General features: G+C 37.4%; 1 protein-coding gene across 1 annotated transcript in view; it reads left to right on the top strand.

Moving 5' to 3' along the window:
* ORC5 (origin recognition complex subunit 5) overlaps positions 1–18217 on the top strand; it is a 71186-nt gene extending 52969 nt beyond the window's left edge. The window contains exons 9-10 of the mRNA XM_081800665.1: positions 7624–7736; positions 17417–18217. Coding sequence (XP_081656791.1) covers positions 7624–7736; positions 17417–17462 — 159 coding nt within the window. The 3' untranslated portion in view covers positions 17463–18217. The remainder of the gene's footprint in view (positions 1–7623; positions 7737–17416) is intronic.
* The last annotated feature ends 1890 nt before the right edge of the window (positions 18218–20107 follow it).

Genomic DNA, 20107 nt, shown 5'->3' with positions numbered 1-20107 from the left:
AGTATAATTTTGTTTATATCTATTATACTTTCTATTTTTGTTTCTTTTGGATTATTTTTATAATTCAGTTTTTCCTCTACTAATTTAGAAGTACATACTCTTGTTTCTGTCCTCTTAGTTGTTACTCTAAAAATTAGAACATTCATACTTATCAAAGTCAAAATTTAGTAAGTACTAGTATTTTTTCAGATACCATGGGACCTTAGAACATTTTTAACTTCATTTTCTGTACTCCCAATTTATATATTACTGGTATTGTGCACTTTACTCTTATTTTTAAACCCATAATACATTATTGTTATCATTTCTGCAGGCACATCCATTTAGATTTACCATCGTATTTTCTACTCTCTTCATTCTTTATTCCTTCTTGCATTTCACCTTTTAATGGGATGCCTTCCCCTTTACCCGGCGGTACATTTTAGTAATTTCCTTGAGTAGGGATCTCTTGGTAGCAAACCTTTGATTGTTCTTAGTTTGGAAATACATTTAATTCATCCTCAGTGTTAAAAGATTGTTTTTTTCTGGGTGTACAGTTCTGAGTTAACAGTGATTTTCTTCAGTACATTGAAGCTATCTTTTCACTATTTTATGGCTTTCATTGTTCTTAAGAAATCCGTAGGTCCAACTGCCACTTGTTGGAAAGTAATGTGTTTTCTTCTCTAGCTACTTTTAAGAACTCCTCTTGTGGGCTACACTTTCACTATGATGTGTCTAGGTGTGGATTTCTTTTGATTCCTCCTTCTCTGGATTTATTTAGCTCTTTAATTCTGTGCTTTGGTGTTTTTCATCTCCTCAAATGAATTCCCATCTGTTATCTCTTGAGATACTGCTTGTGCCCCCTTTTGTCCATCTCTGTTTTCTTTCTAGATCTTTGATTAGAAATATGTTCAGTCATCTCTTTCATATTTTCCCTCTTTGTATCTCTGTACTCTGCATTTTGGTTAATTTCTTCAGAACTGTTCTCATGTTCCTTAATTTTCTCTACAGCTGGGTCCAAACTGCCATATAATTTTTAATTTGTTATATTTTTAATACAGATATTTTTAGCCTGCAGATAGTTTTAGGTTTTACTTCATGTTTCTAAACAAGTCAAGCATGGTATATTATTCAGAAAGCTATAGGAAATTCAGTGTTTTCAAATAAAATAATATAGTTTTAAATAAATTAATGAGCTGTTAGAAAAACTCATTAAATTTGAAATTGAAAAATAATGCTAATAGGTAGTAATAATATAAATAATACCTCATATTACTAAATACTGTGTTCTAGGCACTGTGCTAAGTGTTTTACAGATGACCTCATTTGATGGGCACATCACTATTTCACACTTTTGTTTTTGTTTTTTTTAAAGATTTTATTTATTTATTTGACAGGACAGTGAGAGAGGGAACATGAGCAGGGGGAGTGGGAGAGGGAGAAGCAGGCTTCCCACTGAGCAGGGAGCCCAATGCGGGGCTCAATCCCAGGACCCTGGGATCATGACCTGAGCCGAAGGCAGACGCTTAACGACTGAGCCACCCAGGTGCCCTTATTTCACACATTTTTAACAACTAACTTAATTTTAATCATTTTTGTTTCATTGAACTTTAACTCCTACACTAGGTAAATGGAAGCTCTTATTTTTTATAAAAATGTTGAATAACTTGAAATTTTTTTTACCATTCATTAACTTATATGTGCATATAAAATGTTACTAAGAAAAGCATTTACTAGCTTATGAAATCATCTTTGCCTTGAATCAGTTTTACTTTCCTTATATCTTCATGGGATGAGGTAAAAATACTAACAACAGAAATAACTTCACTTAGAAAATAGCAGTCATCTGTGCCAGCTGTAGGCTACTTTGGATTCTCTTTGATTTTGTATCACCTGGATTCCCATTTCTATCATTTCATTTTCCTCTTTGCATTTCCAGTGAAAATGTGAAGGAATTTTATGGGATTGAAATGATTTAATTACCTATTTGACTCTTCTCATTTTAATCCCTATCTGATTCAAAATCAGTCAAGAAAACAAGGTCTTTTTACTTTTCACCTAATAATACCTGTTCTTAAACTTTCAAAAATTAAAGGTAATGATTAAAAAGTACTCTTTTTACATCCTTATTGTAATACATACCAATTTTGATATCTGTGAACACCATTATATTATTTGGGGGCAACCCCTAGGAAAGAAGGGGTGTACCGTTTGTAATTTTATGGACTAGAAGATACCTAGCATATATGTCAAAATGGTATACTACGTATACAATAAATATTTGTCTAATGAATTTTTAAAATGTTATATATAGTAGGTCATCATAAAACAAATACTCTTCATTTTTAGCTTAATTTGAGAAGAGATCCATGATTAGTTTCTAGTTAAAGTCTAGATGTTACTTTCTTGATATGAAGGCCCTGTGATGCCTGAGGTGAATCTCTTCTGAAGTGTGGCATAAGAAGCTGGGCAGGTACTAAACACAAGTGCTTCTAGAGGTGAGGTCAGTGAATCCAGTAAAAGTTTTTAAAATGATGGTGGTATAAAGAAGCACTTAATTCTGTGCTGCATATTGAAGGAGCTTTCAGTTTTTCATTTCACTTCATTATCTGATGCTCCATTCTTATAATGATCGTAGAAGATGCCTTAAACTTTGGCTCTTTTCTCATGTCCACCCTTTAACAAAGGCTCTCTAAGAGGTAAATGGAAATTTGTTGACAAACAATTTTTATCCCCACAGAAAATCTATGCCTGATTACTAAGTTTCCAGAGTTTATTAATTTTGGCCATTTTTTCAGCTTTTCTTATCACTTATAATAATTTATATAATTATTTGAATAAAGGAGTTGATTTCCCTTCAGATACAGTTTGTGTTTATGGACTTCAATCAAACACACTAGTGTCACATCTAGAACTCATGTTATCTGCAAGTACTAAAAACAAGTTTAAAAAAAAATTTTTTTTTAAGATTTTATTTATTTATTTGACACACACACAGAGAGAGAGAGCACAAGTAGGCAGAGCTGTAGTCAGAGGGAGAGGGAGAAGCAAGTTCCCTGCTGAGCAGGGAGCCCGATGTGGGGCTTGATCCCAGGACCCTGGGATCATGACCTAGGGCAAAGGCAGTTGCTTAACCAACTGAGCCACCCAGGCGCCCCAAGTTTAAAATTTTCATGTCACAGTTTGGAAAATTAAACAAAAGTGAGAGCTGGGGCGCCTGGGTGGCTCAGTTGGTTAAGCGACTGCCTTCGGCTCGGGTCATGATCCTGGAGTCCCGGGATCGAGTCCCACATCGGGCTCCCTGCTCAGCAGGGAGTCTGCCTCTCTCTCTGACCCTCCCCCCTCTCATGCTCTCCGTCTCATTCTCTCTCTCAAATAAATAAATAAAATCTTTTAAAAAAAAAAACAAAAAACGAAAGTGAGAGCTCAGCTTAGGGGGCAGCAGTGGTAAGGTCTTGTGGTGTAGCCTGCACAGTCAGGACTCTAGAGCTGTTGTTTTGGGCGGGCCCTTCAGGAACTGGCCATTAGCTTTTAGGTTTTTCATAGGTTTTTGGTTTTGTAGATTTTCCTAGAAGTGGTCAGCATCTCAGGAATATGATTACAATTAATTATACTGGTCAAATCTCAGGAGACAAATGTGTAAGCCAGAATGCCAGTTTATTGATAAATATTGTTAAGCAGACTAGATACTGAAAAAATTATTAAGGAGATAGGATATTTAAGTTTACTGATCAGCTCAATAAACTCAGAATTAAAATACTGATTTCTTAATAGGTATGATTTATTGAGCAATTCCTCTGTGCCAGGCATTGAAATAGTACCTTGACTTTCTGCTCATTTTTGGTTATCTCATAAATACTTAGAACATACTACATGGTTGGTTTATTATTATTCTGATTTTTAGTTTTGAAAATTGAGTCTCAATTTGTTGAAGTGACTAATCTGAATTGTAGTAAGTGGAAGAAGATAGGTCTTCCTAACTTTGAATGTTCCTTCTTCTCTGAAATGAGAAGATTAAGCATGGAATCAGAGTAGGTTCAGGAGTGGGAGTGGGAAGGAGATTATTGGATGATCTTAATACCTTGAGTAACAGCTAAACAACTCCACCTCCACAGTGAGCACCTACTCAGCTTTCCAAGTTGATGGGCAAGGCCCTTTAGTCCTCTTGCTGGAGGCACACTGCCAAGTCTGTTCTCTTAAATGCTTCCTTTTTTACAGATCATCCTCGTTCGTTCAACACATACTTTTTTTCAGGCAAGAGTCTGATACAGCTCATTAGATGTTAGCTCTCTTAGCTGTGATCACAGTTTAGTTATGATTTTCAAAAGTTTTGAGTTGTTAGGAAAGCTAAATCCTAGCCAGTTGAGTTTCTGGCACTATCCCGTCATTATCACTTTGGGCAAGTCGGTGAGCATCTTGATTTCCACATTGGTTAAATTAATTAGTTGAATCTAGCAGTTTTCTAATGGAGGGGTTGGCAAACTTTTTCAGTAAAGAGCCACATTGTAAATATCTTAAGTTTTGCAGGCAAAGAGAAAAATGGAGGGTATATTATATAGGTACTTAAGTAAGTAAGAGAGAAGACTCTTACCTCATTCCAATCTTTTTGCCTGGTGTGAGGTCATCACATTTTGTGGGCATGTTTTGTGCTCAGTTGCCATCAGCTAGAGACATTTTGGGGACAAAGAGGGAAGAAGCCTGGCAGGCAGGACAGGCAGGGTGACTGCCGTGGTCAGTTTCACTCTTTGTCACAGTGATATTCAGGTTTCTGTGCATTCTTCTTTCCTCCTGGGCAACCCAGCTGTCTCAACAAATTTCAAAGGATTGCCAGTATACAGACCACATCCTTTGATTTCCAGCAACTCCCTCCCACCCCCGCCCCCCAAAATCTCCAAATTTAAAAACACTAGAAAAACTTCATGAGTTGGAAATTAAAGAATTCTAAAATAGCTTAGGGGCCAAAGAAGAAATCAAAACAGAAATTAGAACTGGAGTATATAACTACTTCCAAGGTAGTAGAACAAATGATAGAATGGAAAAGTATTATAATTCAGTTCAGTAAAAGGGAAGAAAGAGGGTCGCCTGAGTGGCTCAGTTGGTTGAGCATCTGGCTCTTGATTTTGGCTCAGGTCATGATCTTGGGGTCTTGGGATCGAGCCCATCGTCAGGCTCCGCGCTCAGCAGGGAGTCTGCTTGAAGATTCTCTCTCTCTTCCCCTCCCTCCACTTGTGCACATGTGTGCTCTCACTCGCTCTTTGTCTCAAATAAATAAATCTTTTTTTTTTTTTTAAGATTTTATTTATTTATTTGAGAGAGAGAATGAGACAGAGAGCATGAGAGGGGGGAAGGTCAGAGAGAGAGGCAGACTCCCTGCTGAGCAGGGAGCCCGACGTGGGACTCGATCCCGGGACTCCAGGATCACGACCTGAGCCGAAGGCAGTCGCTTAACCAACTGAGCCACCCAGGCGCCCCATAAATAAATCTTTTTTAAAAAAGGCAAGAAAGGCACATGAAAACACATAAATTGACATAATGGTAGAAATAAAATTTTAGAATATCATTACAATAAAAGCAAATGGAGCATATAGTCTAACTAAAAGGTAAAGATTGTCAGACTGGCGATAAAAAGATAATCCCACTACATGTTGTTTACGTGAGAACTGTCTAAAGTTAAGAAAATACAAAATTTGAAAATAAGATGTTGAAAAAGGAAAAAAGATTATCACCTGAAAGAATGTTGATATAGGTATATTAATATTAGAAAAAATACATTGTAAGGCAAAGGCATTACTGAAGAAAGCAACCATTAGATAGTAATGAAAAGGTTTAATTTACCAGCAAAACACAGTGGTTTTAAGTGCATGCAAAAACTAACAATTACAAAAAGAAAAGGACAGACTTCTCACAGTGGGAGAATTTTAATGCTTTTTTGTCAATTTCGATAGATGAAATAGATAAAAACTGGAGATTGTAAGATTTCAACCCTACAAATGAGCTTGTTCTAATAGACCTGTAAAATAGTGTATGACAGCTGCAGAATGCATAACTCTTTTCAACACATCCATAAAAAACGTTTCAAGGCATAACATAATTTGTGATATTGAATTAGAAATTAAAGTCGTAGCTTTTTGAGTGCAGAGCTTCATATTTGTTGTATTAACACAAAATGTTTTTCTAATTAGCAAAAATGCTTCATATTTGCTAAATATAGAATTTTTTGTATATAAAATACTGTGGAATCTACCATCTGTTCATTTTTTAATTTGTTAATAAAGTAATGACAGCTGACTGAACACTGCATAACACTTTTCTCTTTAAAATGGGAGAGAATGGAGTCTGTGTACTGTAGTAGGATGAGTAGGGACTCTAGGTTTGAAATCTTGCTAAGCCACCTACCAGCTCTAGGATCTGGAGAGTTATTTAATACCTTTAAGGCTCATCTATAACGTGAGTAATAATGTGTACCTTCTAAGGTTTTGAGGAATAAATGAGATACTGTGTATAGAGTACTTGGTACAAAGCAAGTCATTACTGCTATTATTGTTTTTAATCACTTATAGAATGTTTTACTGAGCATCTTCAAAGTATTAGTCTCAAATTAAATGAATATTTTTAATTCCTAAGACTTGTGATTAGGTATTACAGACTTAAAAACTCTTATCCCTTATATTGCCACAAAGCAAGGCTCCTTATCTTTTCTTGTTGGCATTGCTGATCTCTTCTCCTGTTACCTAGGAGATGAGAATAAGAAATTGGGGGGGTGAAGGATGGAGAAAGAAATTGGGAAAAGAGAATGGGCTGCTCAAAGAATTCCAGCTCTTGGATCAACTTTCTTGCTTGAATATTAGCATACATAATACTTTTGTTGGGCTTGGGGCACCTGGGTGGCTCAGTCATTAAGCCTCTGCCTTCGACCGGGGCCCCTTCGACCGGGGTCATGATCCCAGGGTCAAGGATTGAGCCCCGCATCGGGCTCCCTGCTCCACGGGGGGCCTGCTTCTCCCTCTCCCACTCCCCCTGCTTGTGTTCCCTCTCTCGCTGTGTCTCTCTCTGTCAAATAAATAAATAAAAAATCTTTAAAAAAATACTTTTCTTGGGCTTATGAATGTGAAGTTATATTTTGATTTGACTTGTTAAAATGCACTTTTAGTTTTGCTAGTATTAATCCTTTTGGTGTTTTCCTGACTACCCATTTGGTGATCAAGACTAAGCCCAGGTCTGAAGGATGTATTTATCTCATCTAACCAGTTACCCAACTCTGAAAAAGGCCCACATCCACATTTTAACTGCACAATTCTCAAGGGAGTGCAGATTTGATATTCTGAAGTGTTAAGATAGAAACTCCATAAATTTCTGAGTACAGAAGGAATGTGCTTTCTTTGTAGTTTTTAAAGATTAGCAGTCGTGAGTCATTAATGAAACAAAGCTGTCTCTAGTGGAGTCCTTAAAGACTGGTTGTTAGTTTAACCAGGAATTTAAGCATATGACACATTTGTGTATACCAATTTCAAAGTTATATTCTTTGCAGTTATTCTTATGAATTCAATTGTATATCTTTATCAAAGGAACTATAAAATGTTTTAGAAATGAGGGCATCATGTTATCTCATCAAAACAGCTCATAAAAATGTTTTCTTATTTTTAGATTACCTCTCTAGTGACCCTTCAGCTATTAACCCTGGTTGGCCATGATGATCAGCTTGATGGACCAAGATACAAATGCACAGTATCTCTAGATTTCATCAGAGCTATTGCTAGGTAAGCGTAGAATAATCGTTAATGTAAAATGTCTTGAATTATGTAAATGATATACTAAATATAAAAATGTTCTTCCTAATGTAATGTCATTAGTCATTTAAGCAAGAGAAGATCATTTAAGTGCCAAGAATGAGTAAGTTTCATTGTAGAATGAACCCTCTCATCAATTTACAAATGACATAAAATTGGGAGAAGTAGCTAATATGTTAGATGGCAAAAAGAAGGAAGATTCTGAAAGACCTTAAAAGACTGGGATAATGGTCCCATAGAAGCAAGATAGGATTTAATGGACAGTTGACTACAAAAACTGAAATGTCCTAAAACAAGGTGGGAGAGACCTGGCTTAAGTCCTAAGTATTTTAGCTGATGGCAAGGTTTTAACGATCCTGGTGTCTCATTTAGGGGATGTAATAGGTCTGCTGTGTGTTCCCATAGGCAGAACAAATCTGGTGTGCTGTCCTGTGCTTGGCATTTTAAGAGGGGCATTGACAAATGGGCATGTGCCAAGCAGCGGCAGGAGGAGAATGATAAAATGAGGAACCATGTCACCTCCCTGACTGAGGGACAGGGTATGAGAGTAAAGTCCTAGGAAGGAGGCAGTAACTATCTCGAGTATTTCAGGGGTTTTCACGTACAAAGTTGGTGAGACTACTTCTGAGTAAGTCTAGAACGTTAGAAGTTCTAGGGAAGAAAGTATGTCTGTCAAAATGAGAGCTGTCTAAAAATGTAGCGAGTTTCCTCACACAGAGGTCTACTTACTGTTACGAAAAATGTTCCAGCCATTTATGTGAATAAATGACCTCATCTCATGATTGCAGCTGGATAGCAGTCTGTCAGGCCGTGTAGACTGGCAGGTGAAATAAGACAATCCATAAGACAGGGCTTTCCCAACCCTTTCGAATATGAAGATTGAATTGTAATATCCTTCAAAATCTTGAAAATATTTACATATATTTCAAAATTATATATAGGCACGAAACATTATTTATTCAGGCTGAAAATAGTGCTTGACACGGGTATGGATTTGCAGATCTCCTCAAATGAGGTCGACAGCTTCCTAACATTCTGAAGTCCACAGGTTGGCGGCCTCTGCCCTGAAGTCTCTTCTGTGCAGAGAAAAAGTTCTGTGATACTATGGTGCAGGTATTTGAGATATTTTGATGGCATGTAGACTCTAAAACATGAAGTGAAGGTTTTAAAATGTGTTGTTGTGGCAAAACTGGGCAGCTTTTACCCAGAAGAAATTGAACAGAAACTTTGAGTGTATTCACTATGACCATAAAGCAGTACCTTTCTTTTTCTAAACAACTATTTTAAAAACTCTGTATCTATGAGCTTCTACCAAAGACGTAACTTTTGAATGAAGTGTATTTATTTAAGGGATTTTGCCATTACTCTGAATGTGTTGGGTTGTGCCCCAACATAAACATGTACAGGACAGAGGCTTATGAATGCCCAATATGATGAATATACAGTGAACCCAACAGAAACTTAATTCATAGCATCAGTGATGTTAAACACATCCAGAGAAGTGCGCTTCTATTTACCACTTAAAAAGGGAGCAGGACTTGTAGACCTGGGATTCTGTCATAGAACTTGGGATCTCTCTAACTTGCTTTGTTACTTTTGTTTTCTCTTCCTTGCCTTCCACGGGCAGTGTCCAAAGAATAACTACCTCCTTCTTCCCACATCTTCCCTCTTCCACTCCCTCATCCCCATGATATATTGTGTTCTTTTTCTGCTCATTTAACCTTCCATTCTTTCTTTCTCTCCCTCCCATATCCTTCTGTCTTCTCCTAATACTCTTCCTCATTGCCTTAATGAAAACCTGATTCTTACCTGGGGATACTCCTTCCCCTGGAGTTACCTCTAATGGTAGCTGCTTATTTTCTCACATGCTAATCTCTCAAGGTTGGATGCTCCTTAAGTGCCACCACCCTTCTTTTGTGTTGCCACTTCCAGATTGCTACTGCCCCCAACTTGTTGTAGAAACGTGGACTCCTTTGGGCCTTGTGCAATCTGGCTCTGTTTCCCCATTCTTCTTATGCTTGATAATCTTCTACCAGCCTCCCACCCATTCCACCTCATATATTGAAGAATAGAGCACATGGTTCACAGGCTTCTTTTTAACCTAGATTCTTGACTCTTCAAATTCACTCTGTTCAGCATTCACTTGTTTTACAGAACAAAATTTTAACCATCAGTTGAGAACTCCTTCAGCTACATTGGTGTTCATCTTCTCTCTTTCCTTTTTCAGTAGATGGGGGTCTCTCTTCCACCTGTGATCTGAATTTTATCTCTTCCATCTTTCCCAGAACGTTTCTTGATATTTTCTCAGGCTGTTTATTACTTAGTGGCATCTAACACTGATGACCACTCTCTCTCTTAAAACTCTTTTCTTAGAGCCCATGATTTCATTCTTCTGGTTTTCCTCTTTATTCTTTGGCTTTTTTTTTTCCCTATGGCTCTTTTGCCAGTTTATCCTTTCCACCCTACCTTTAAATGTAGCTGGTCCTTAAGACTTGGCTCTTTTGGAGCACCTGGGTGGCTCAGTCGTTGAGCGTCTGCCTTTGGCTCAGGTCATGATCCCAGGGGTCCTGGGATCGAGCCCCGTGTCAGGCTCCCTGTTCGGCGGGAAGCCTACTTCTCCCTCTCCCATTCCCCCTGCTTGTGTTTCCTTTCTCGCTGTCTCTCTCTCTGTCAAATAAATAAATAAAATCTTTAAAAAAAAAAAAAAATTGGCTCTTTTCTCTTTCCATATGGTACTTCTACCCTAGGCAATTTTAGCTATTCCCATGACTTAAACAACCATCTCTATATTAATAACTCCTCAGTTTTTAAAGGCCAGACCTTTATTCTAATATTCTTGACCTTTATTGGATGTTTCTCAGCTACATCAATACATTTCCAAAACTGAACTCTGGAATTCTAACCTCTGCTTCTGCCTGCCAACAAAAAAAGAATGATTCAGCTTTCCTCCAGTGTTGCCTACTTCAGTGGTTAACGCTGCAGTCTGCCACATTATACAGGCTTGAGACCTGGGAGTCATTCTTGACATCTCTCTCTCCCACACTCACAGTATCCAAGCATCAGTCCTGTTGACTGCCAAGTCCCTCCCATAGATCTCAAATTCATTCACTCTTACCATTTGTACTGTTCCCTCTATAGACCAGGCCACCACCATCTCTTCTCTAGTAGCCTCCTAATTGGTCTTCTGTCTGCTCTTACCCTTTATAACTTGTTGTTCACACTATAGCCAGAATGATTTTATACAAATTTAATGGCACCCTCCTACTTAAAAGTCTGCAATATATCTTTCTGAATTAGTGTTTTTGTTTTTTGGGGTAAATACCGAATAGTGTAATTACTGGATCGTATGGTATTTCTATTTTTAATTTTTTGAGGAACCTCTGTACTGTTTTCCACAGGGGCTGCACCAGCTTACATTCCCACCAACAGTGCATGAGGGTTCCCTTTTCTCCACATCCTCGCCAACACTTGTTATTTCTTGTATTTTTGATACTAGCCATTCTGACTGGTATGAGGTGATATCTCATTGTGGTTTTGATTTGCATTTCTCTGATGATTCATTGAGCATCTTTTCGTATGGCTGTTGGCCATCTATATGTCTTCTCTGCAAAAGTGTCTGTTCAGGTCCTCTGTTCATTTTTTAATCTCTTGTAATCCTCTTTTTTTTAAAATCATCTTTTAATCCTCTTTTTTAATTGGATTTTTTTTTTTTTTTTTTTGGTGTTGAGTGGGGTAAGTTCTTTATATATTTTGGATATTAACTCCTTATGAAAAAAAACCCCACTAATTCGAAAAGATACATGTGCCCCTATGTTTATTAAAGCATTATTTTCAATAGCCAAGATATGGAAGCAACCCAAGTGTCCTTCAATAGATGAATGGATAAAGATGTGGTACATATATGCAATGGACTATTACTCAGTCATATAAAAGGGATGAGATCTTACCATTTGCAACAACATGGTTGGAGCTAGAGAGTATTATGCTAAGTGAAATAAGGCAGGCTGAGAAAGACAAATACCATGTGATTTCACTTATATGTAGACTCTAAAAACCAAACTCTTTAAATGCAGAGAACAAATTGGTGGTTGCCAGAGGAGAAGTGGGTGGGGAGAAAAGTGAAATAGATAAAGGGGATTAAGAGGTACAAACTTCCAGTTACAAGATAAATAATTCATGAAGATGAAAAATACAGAATAGGAAATATAGTCAATAAGATTGTGATAATGTTGTTTGGTGACTATACTTATTGTGTGAGCCCTTAGTAATGTATAGAATTGCAGAATCAATATGGTGTACTCCTGAAACTAATATATTATACATCAATTATACTTCCAAAAAAAAAAAAAGTCTTCAATAGTTTCCTATGACTCTTGGGATTTAAAAAAAACAAGAATCTTTAATGTAGCTTACAAGGCCCCAGTGATCTGGCCCCTGCCGCCTCGTTGTATCACCCAGCCACATCTGGTACACACAGTGCTCCCCTAGGTATTTGCACTTTAACCTCGCTGGCTGTTTTTAGTTCTTCATATTCACCATTCTGCTTCCCATCTTTGCAAATGCAGCACTTTCCATCACCTCCTCTCCTTTATCTAGCTAACCGCTGCATAACCTTTAGATTTCAATTTAAATGAAAAGAAGCATTCTTAAACATACCATGACCACCATCGTGTGCCCCCACTCCAATCACAGTATACAGATCTCATTGTTTTCCTCTAGTACTTACCATAGTTTTAATTAATTACTTAATAATTAGAGTTCATCTTTCTTCCAACAGTATAAGCCCATGAAGCTCAAAACAGAGACTGTGTTTGTGCCAATCACTGCCTTACCTCAAACTTAAACAATGCTTTAAACTTAGTATATGCTAAATATATAAATAGTTCATGTTTTCCTATAGTGATTAGCAGTAAAACTTCAGATGAAGGGGAACCATTGTGGGCTTGTCTTTTGGGGCAGCAACAAGAAGGGAACTAAGGAGACAGAGTTTCATTCCAAATCCAGGTGTGGTAGAGATAAGAGATCATAAGGATAGTTACTGAAGAAGAGGTAGGTATGTCTAGTTCCAGACTCCTGTAGTAGAGAATGAATGATTAGATCAGAGGACACAACCTAAGTGTCCAAAACAAGGGAATGGATCAGTAATTTATTATACCTACTTATTTTTAAAAAAACACTATGCAGTTACTAAAAATCATAATTTGGAAGTTTAAAAATACAGAAAAATACTTGTGATACAGGCTTAAGTGGATAAAGCAGTTATATATGGAGTTACGTACACAAGAAAAGTAGGAAAACCTAAGGGAAGGGAGTGATGATCAAAACTGGCAACTGATGCCAAGAAATCAAGCAGAGTCCATCTGATTTAATGATAAAATAACCATTTGCAACTTTATCAGGAACACTTACAGGGATACAGTGGGTTAGAAGTCAGATTATAGCATATTTAAATAGTATTTATAAGAAAATTGATGCAGCAAATAGAATGTTTCTAATTCATTTGTTCACTTAACATTTGTTGTATTGCCCATGAGCCTGTATTCTAGGATTCTTTTTGCTGTGAAGAGGAAGAGAGGATTGTTACCTACTAAAGGGGTTGTGGAGTTGCGAGAGGGTTATTATTATTTAAACGTTTGAACATTATTTAAATGCTGATGGAAAAGGGGTGATAGAGGAGAATTAATGATACAGAGGACAGAGATTAAAGTCTGAAACGGTATATCAACATGGGATTTTAGAAACATGAGTTGAAAAAAATAGCCCTGGATGAAAGAAGGGGACTCTTTTTGCATTATAACATGAGGAAAAAGTGGATTCAGATGGAGCTGAGTTTGGAAGTTTGGTGGCAAGAAGTCGAGGGAATTCTGATGTCTTCTATTTAGCCTCTAAATGTGGAGACAAACTGAGACTAAGGACAGAAGTAGTAGCAGTTTGAGAGGAACATGGGTATTTGAAATAGCTGCTGTGGGGAATGGAAGAAGGTGCCGTCAGGAGAAGGAACTTGCTGGGAGTACTGAGGGCCCATTTAAAGTTCCTTACCTTGAATTTACAGTGGCACCAATCTGTGAAACTTAGGATCTTCTCTAATAGCATTCCATGTGCTAAGTACTGGGACAGCAAAGGGATATTGTTGAAATCACATAGGATTGAGGTTTTGCCAGGTAAATTTTCTGGATGCTAGTGAGTGCTTGAAGTGATGGACCATGGAGTCTAAGCTAGGAAGGGAAGGAAGGAAGTAAAGCCGGTAGAGAGCCAGTAGCTCAGTGCCTAGCACATAATACCAGTTAAGTATTTGTAGATCACGAGCAAGTGAAGGGGCTTGTGAACTGGTTGTGTCAAGGTGTTCCAGATCGCCTAGAGAAAGAGCTTGGGGATCAGAGGATAGCATGCCTGAATTTATGTTTTTAGAGGTAGAGTATTTCTGAATATGATCATGCGAGTAAAAAAGAAGACCATTGGAGGTAGGAAAGACAGGTAGGTATGCAGTGAGGTCACTATGCAGATCTTGGGATGGAGAGGAAGACCAAACTGGGTGCTGCATGATTCAGTGACTAAGACATAATGGCAGGGGGACACAAGGTGGTGAGTGGAATGATCTGAGTCTCAGAGGAGCAGAGCTTTTTGCACCAGGACACCAAACCCCACCCAAAGGACAGCCTGGAGTCTAACCTCATTAGAAAGAGCTAAAGAGGAGGCTAGGTCCTTCAGGGGGAGCCAGATTTCAGTTAAACCCAGAAGAGAAAAAACATTCATGGAAGAGGTAGAGGACATAGAGAACTTTATTGACCAACGAACAGTGGAAAGGTTTGGACCGAGAAGCAGTGGGAGGCTTTAAAGGAAGCACAAAATATGGAGGTAGAATATGGGAGAAGACAGATGATAAGAAGCTTATTAAATATTGTCCTTGGCTTGTTCTTAATGTGAATGGTAGTTTTAAGTTTCTTTCTTAGACAGTCACTGGGAAGACAACATAAGATTGCTTAAAGTTGTCCGGGTGCAAGTTGTCAGTGGAACCAAACTCAAACTGCCCACAAAAGTAAAAGGAAATAAAATAGTATCCCATGAGAAAAAAAGTATTTCAGTGTAGTAAAAGAATCAATAAAGTGTAATAAAAGGATAAAGGCAAAATTAAATCTTTAGACATACCATCTAACTAACTTGTATTAAAGTATTCTGAATTCTGATTTAAGAATTAATTACTCCTAGGCAAATTATCACTAATATTATTTGTGTTTATCCTATTTTTTCTGTATGCTTACTTTAGAAAATAATTCATTTCAGTTCTAAGAATCTCCTGTATTATATAAAAACTGTCCAAAACCTTAAAATCATATTTATATAAATTTAATATGCATCTGAAGCCATGAAAAGCCAGAGAAAGTTACAAAGTACATCATTCTCTTTGTAGAAATTTAAAGTGTTGTTTACAGTGAATTGTTTGTCTCTGAGTCCTGTAAAGCATAAAGTTATCTTCAGAATGTGTGACATAATTTTTTTATATTTTCCTTGTGGTTATTCTTTCAAATTCTGCCTTGTCTTAGAATAATATACGTGGGGACCAGCTGGCATGTCACCAGTTTACATTGGGGGATGGAGGGAAGATAAAGACATTCATACATCTTGGGCACTAAATGTTTCTTAAAGGAATGATCTTACATATTCAATTCCTGAATCATTTACTGTCTTGAAAAAGCCCCAAAATCTTAATGGTATCGTTTAGTTTGCTTGAGTATTTTCTAGTGGCAAAGCAGAGAAAGGGAACGTAGTTGAAGCTTTTATAGATGAAGACACTTAAAGAGCGTAGTGTTTTTAAGTCAGTCCATTTGTTCTGCCAAAGAAAACTTTATTGCAGAAATTCTGCTAAAGTTACCCAGCTAGACTGAGTAAGATAGAGGAGTCCCGCCACTAACACAGTATTTCATTAGTTCGAGTTCTCCTCTGGTCCTATTCCAGTATACAGATGCTTCCCCTGTCTGTATTTACCTGTCACTACCGAGCTGTAATTCTGTTCTCCTTTTCCCTTGTTAGCATTGTAGGTATGTCTTCATATTGGTCATTTTCTATGACTGTCTCACATTCTATCAAATAATAGCTTCTGATCTTGTAGTTTTGAAATGTAAATGTTTTAATCTTAGCTGCTTCTAAATTTTTTTCCCACACAATGTCAAAACCCCGAAGTTGTGGGTATATACCTGAGAAATATACAAATTCCTGTCCCCTTTCTGCCTGTGGTTAGAAAAACTTTTTATGTCTGTTTCCTTCTAAAATCCTCTAAAAACGATCTTTTGAACTGGTATGATTTATGTTTTTTGCCAACTGGAAGTTTGTACTTCTTAAGACTTTATTAAAAAAAAAAGGTGAGTGATACCTTGTTGCCAGTATATTTGGGAGGTCCTAGAATTGAACAGAAGAAAAATATAAAAATGAAATAGATTATGAGATAATAACCACACATTTTAACGTCTTTATGCCTGAGATTTTTTTTTTTTAATTTTAGTAACTGTTTTTAGTTGTTTTATTACTGTTAATGATAACAGGATTGTCTTGGCAGTGTTTTTATACCATTTGGAAAGGTTTAGTATTCTTCAGAGGCACTGTTGTAATGAAGCAAGTAAGGTATTCTTTAGTCCTACATGAGGTACCACAATAGCCAGAGCATCTCATTTGAGCTATTTTTAAATGTGTTTTCATAAGCAGTATCCATAGTTCCCCATTCCAGATTTTAAACAATATTTGATATGTCAGTCATTTGCTTAGAAACTTTTTTAGAAAGTGTATTATAAAATGATAGACAAAAACATTAATTGATGATGGTTTAATAAATAAGAGTGTGCAATTAGTGAATCTTTAAAAGACTGTTCTCCCATGGATGATTATTTTTGCAGAATTGAATACTTTAAGGCTTTAATTTTATACTTATTGCTAGATCATTATAACTAATTATTTTCACCATTTATTCAAATAATAAACCTCCAAGTCTGAATATTTATAGTGAAGAATGAGTTTGGAGAAAGGAGAATAATTATATGTCTCTGTCTCTCTGCTATTTTATTCTGCCTGCCATCAGAGTACAAAAATATACATTCACATCGTCTGTTTGTTGTATCGTATTCTTGGATCATACAGATTTAGTTACAATACACATACAGGTCACCCAGTGTTAAAAGACTGAAAAGAATGAAAGCTACAAACAAGGACGGATGAGCTATGCATTATGTAATGAGAAAACAGGTGTTTGGGGAGATAAACAGTGTTCAGAAGCAGAGAAGATTTAAATACTTTTACATCTCTAATTACTTTATTCTGGTTATTAGACAAAAAAGCAAATAGCTTTCAAATGAAATCTAAACTTTCTGTAGTATAATTGAAATACAGAATGTTGAATAGTTCTAACTTCGCTTCCTTTTTTTTTCAGAAAAGCAAACTTTAAAATGCATGGGAGAAAAATGGAAACTTTTTAAAGAAACTTTGTTCCTAGTGACATTTTATAAAATCAGTTCCATTCCTGTTATGGTGCTTTTGATAGCACTATAGGATTTTGGTTAGCATGGGTTGTGAATTATTTTGCATGTGCTTCCCAGAATCACACATACAAAGCTGAGCAGTCTAGGGGGTGAGGATGCTAACATATTATCTATTTTTGTTTATAGGACGGTGAACTTTGACATAATAAAGTACTTGTATGATTTCTTGTGAAAACAAGCTTCAAAGCCATATGGACACTGTGACAATGACTAAGCCAAGCTGTGTTCATCCAACTACTTAGCTGGCCAGGGAGAGGAGTTCTTTGGCTCTATTGGATTTGTCCAGACAGGTGCTGGCCCAGCATGGAATCTGATGAAAATACTCTGATTGGTCTGGGTGGATGTGAGCAGAAGACTATTTACCAGGGACCCTGGAGTATTTGGAAGCAACGTGTTAATTATAAACAGCAGGGTTTGAGCACAATCTGTTCTACTCTTAATGATGTTATCTTAACACTGAAATTGCCTGAAACCCATTTACTTAAGACTACATTTTGCTCTGTGAACTATCCCCTGCGCTTTGAACGTGCCAGCAGCCTTGTATATAAGCCCAGTCTTTTCACTTCCTCTCCACGGGAGCCTCTGCAGTTGCTTGCCAAAGCAGATTTTCCTAAGGCCACCGTTTTAAAAGATCATAGTTGCAAAATATAATAAATAGAAGTTGGTGGGGTTTTTTTTTAATCCAAGCTTGTATATGTTTATCCTTCACCCTGATTTTCTCAAAGGTACAAGGTAGAGTTCTATCAGATATAGGCCAGGTCTCCATCTCTAAGCCTGCTTAGTGTCTGCAGCCTGTGTGCGGTTTTTCTGGTCACTCTTGAAATTAACCACCCAACCTAGCTTTTTAATCCGCATGATGGTTTTCTTTTCTTTTTTTAATCATTGGCCTTTATGAGTTCCACAATAAAATGTTTTCTTGTTACATCAGTTATGAACCTTGGGTCTGGATTTCTTGTCTGTTCAGATTTTTGAAGACGATTTCCGTTAGCAGTTGAATACTAGAAAATTGTTCTAAGCAGATTTACAGTGCTTAATTACATTTCAGGGGCATTGTATTCTTTCATTCCTTTTTTGAAGAAAAATCCTCACAACAGGCACTGCCAGGTAGGAAACCTTTTCGTGTAGTTATTGTCTGCCACATTCTGGATCAAAGAAAACAAGCAGTTGTATGCTTGCATTTGTTTAGAGGTAATGAGACGGGGAGAAGGATGGACTTCCTGTTTGCCTCCCAAAGGATGACATCTGCCCTTGCCCTACATCTCTTGCCCCACAGAAGGTGGTAAAATTTTGTGTTCCGGAAGATGCTTGGAGAAACCAGGACCAGGCGAAAGCCATGTGCGTTGCGATTTCAGGCTTCGGTTTCCTGCACGTAGAAATCCAGGTATCATTAAAGTGGGTAGCTGATTCAAGGAGGAGCAGTGACACTTGGGGGAGTTTTCAGCCCCTCTTAGTTGGCTATAAAGTGGCAGGTCTGCTGTGCAGCCTTCTTGGATAGGCTGGGACCAATCTGCATTTTGAGAGAAGAACTCTGGAATGTCAGAGGGAGAAGAGATTGTCAAATGGGGCACTGGAATGAAGGATGGAAAGGAGGCAAAGTACACTTACAGGAATGTAAGTGACTCTCCCATGCCTCCTCCTCGCTGCTGGCCACCTGTCCCCTGCCCAGCACCTTGCCTGTCCCGTCCTGCCCTGTGAGGTGCCACCAGCCCCATATATGGCTTCCCTGCAGGAGACCTTGTAACCAGATTTTCCCTGCTCCTGACTGGACCATAAGAACTTGTCTGTTTGTAATTTCCTTTCTAATGGCTTGCTAAATGACTCACTCACTAATTTGATTAATTTATTTAAATGAAGGCTAACAGAGCTTAATATGGATATTAGCATTTTAACAAGGGTCATCTGCAAATGAATTCTGTAATGGGAAGATACGAATCTCCAATTACAAGAAGGGATCTAATGATGAGAATTATGCTGGCTGATGGGCCAGATATTTCCATTAAGAGAGGAGATGCCTCGGGAATGGAGATTGGTACAGCCACTATGGAAAACAGTATGGAGACTCCTCAAAAAATTAAAAATAGAGCCACCATATGACCCAGCAATTCTACTTCTGGCGATTTTTCTGAAGAAAATCAAAAACTAATTTGAAAAGATACAGGTACCACTATGTTCACTAAAGCATTATTTACAGTAGCCAGGATATGGAAGCAACCTAAGTGTCCATCGATGGATGAATGGATGAAGAAGATATGGTACATGTATGCAATAGAGTACTACTTAGTCATAAAGAAGAATGAAATCTTGCTATGTGCAGCTATGTGGATGGGCCTTAAGGGTGTTAGGGGAAGTGAAATATTCAAGTCAGAGCAAGATAAATACTCTGATTTCACTTATATGTGAAATAAAAAAGACAAAATGAAACCAGACTCCTAGATACAGAGAGCAGACTGATGGCTGCCATAGGGGAAGGGCATTAAGGGAGGTGGGTAGGGGGCAAAATGGGTGAAGAGAGTCAAGAGGTACAAACTTCCAGTTGTAAAATAAATAAGTCATGGAGACATGCAGTATGGTAACTACAGTCAATAATATTGTGTTGCATATTTAAAGTTGCTAAGAATAAATCTTAAAAGATCTCATCACAAAAAAAGAATAGAACTTTTTTCAACCCTAATTTTAATATATGCTTTATAAACATCTTAGGGGTACCTGGGTGGCTTAGGTCATGATTTTAGCTCAGGTCATGATCTCAGGGTCCTGGGATTTAGCCTTGCCTTGGCCTTCTCACTCAGGGGGAAGTCTGCTTGAATTTCTTTCCCT

The sequence above is a fragment of the Leptonychotes weddellii genome, chromosome 12 (assembly GCF_054177405.1).
Source record: "Leptonychotes weddellii isolate Sample4059 chromosome 12, ASM5417740v2, whole genome shotgun sequence".
Taxonomy (NCBI): Eukaryota; Metazoa; Chordata; class Mammalia; order Carnivora; family Phocidae; genus Leptonychotes; species Leptonychotes weddellii.
The sequence above is the reverse complement of the archived record's forward strand: the minus strand, read 5'-3'. Positions and strand labels throughout refer to the sequence as shown.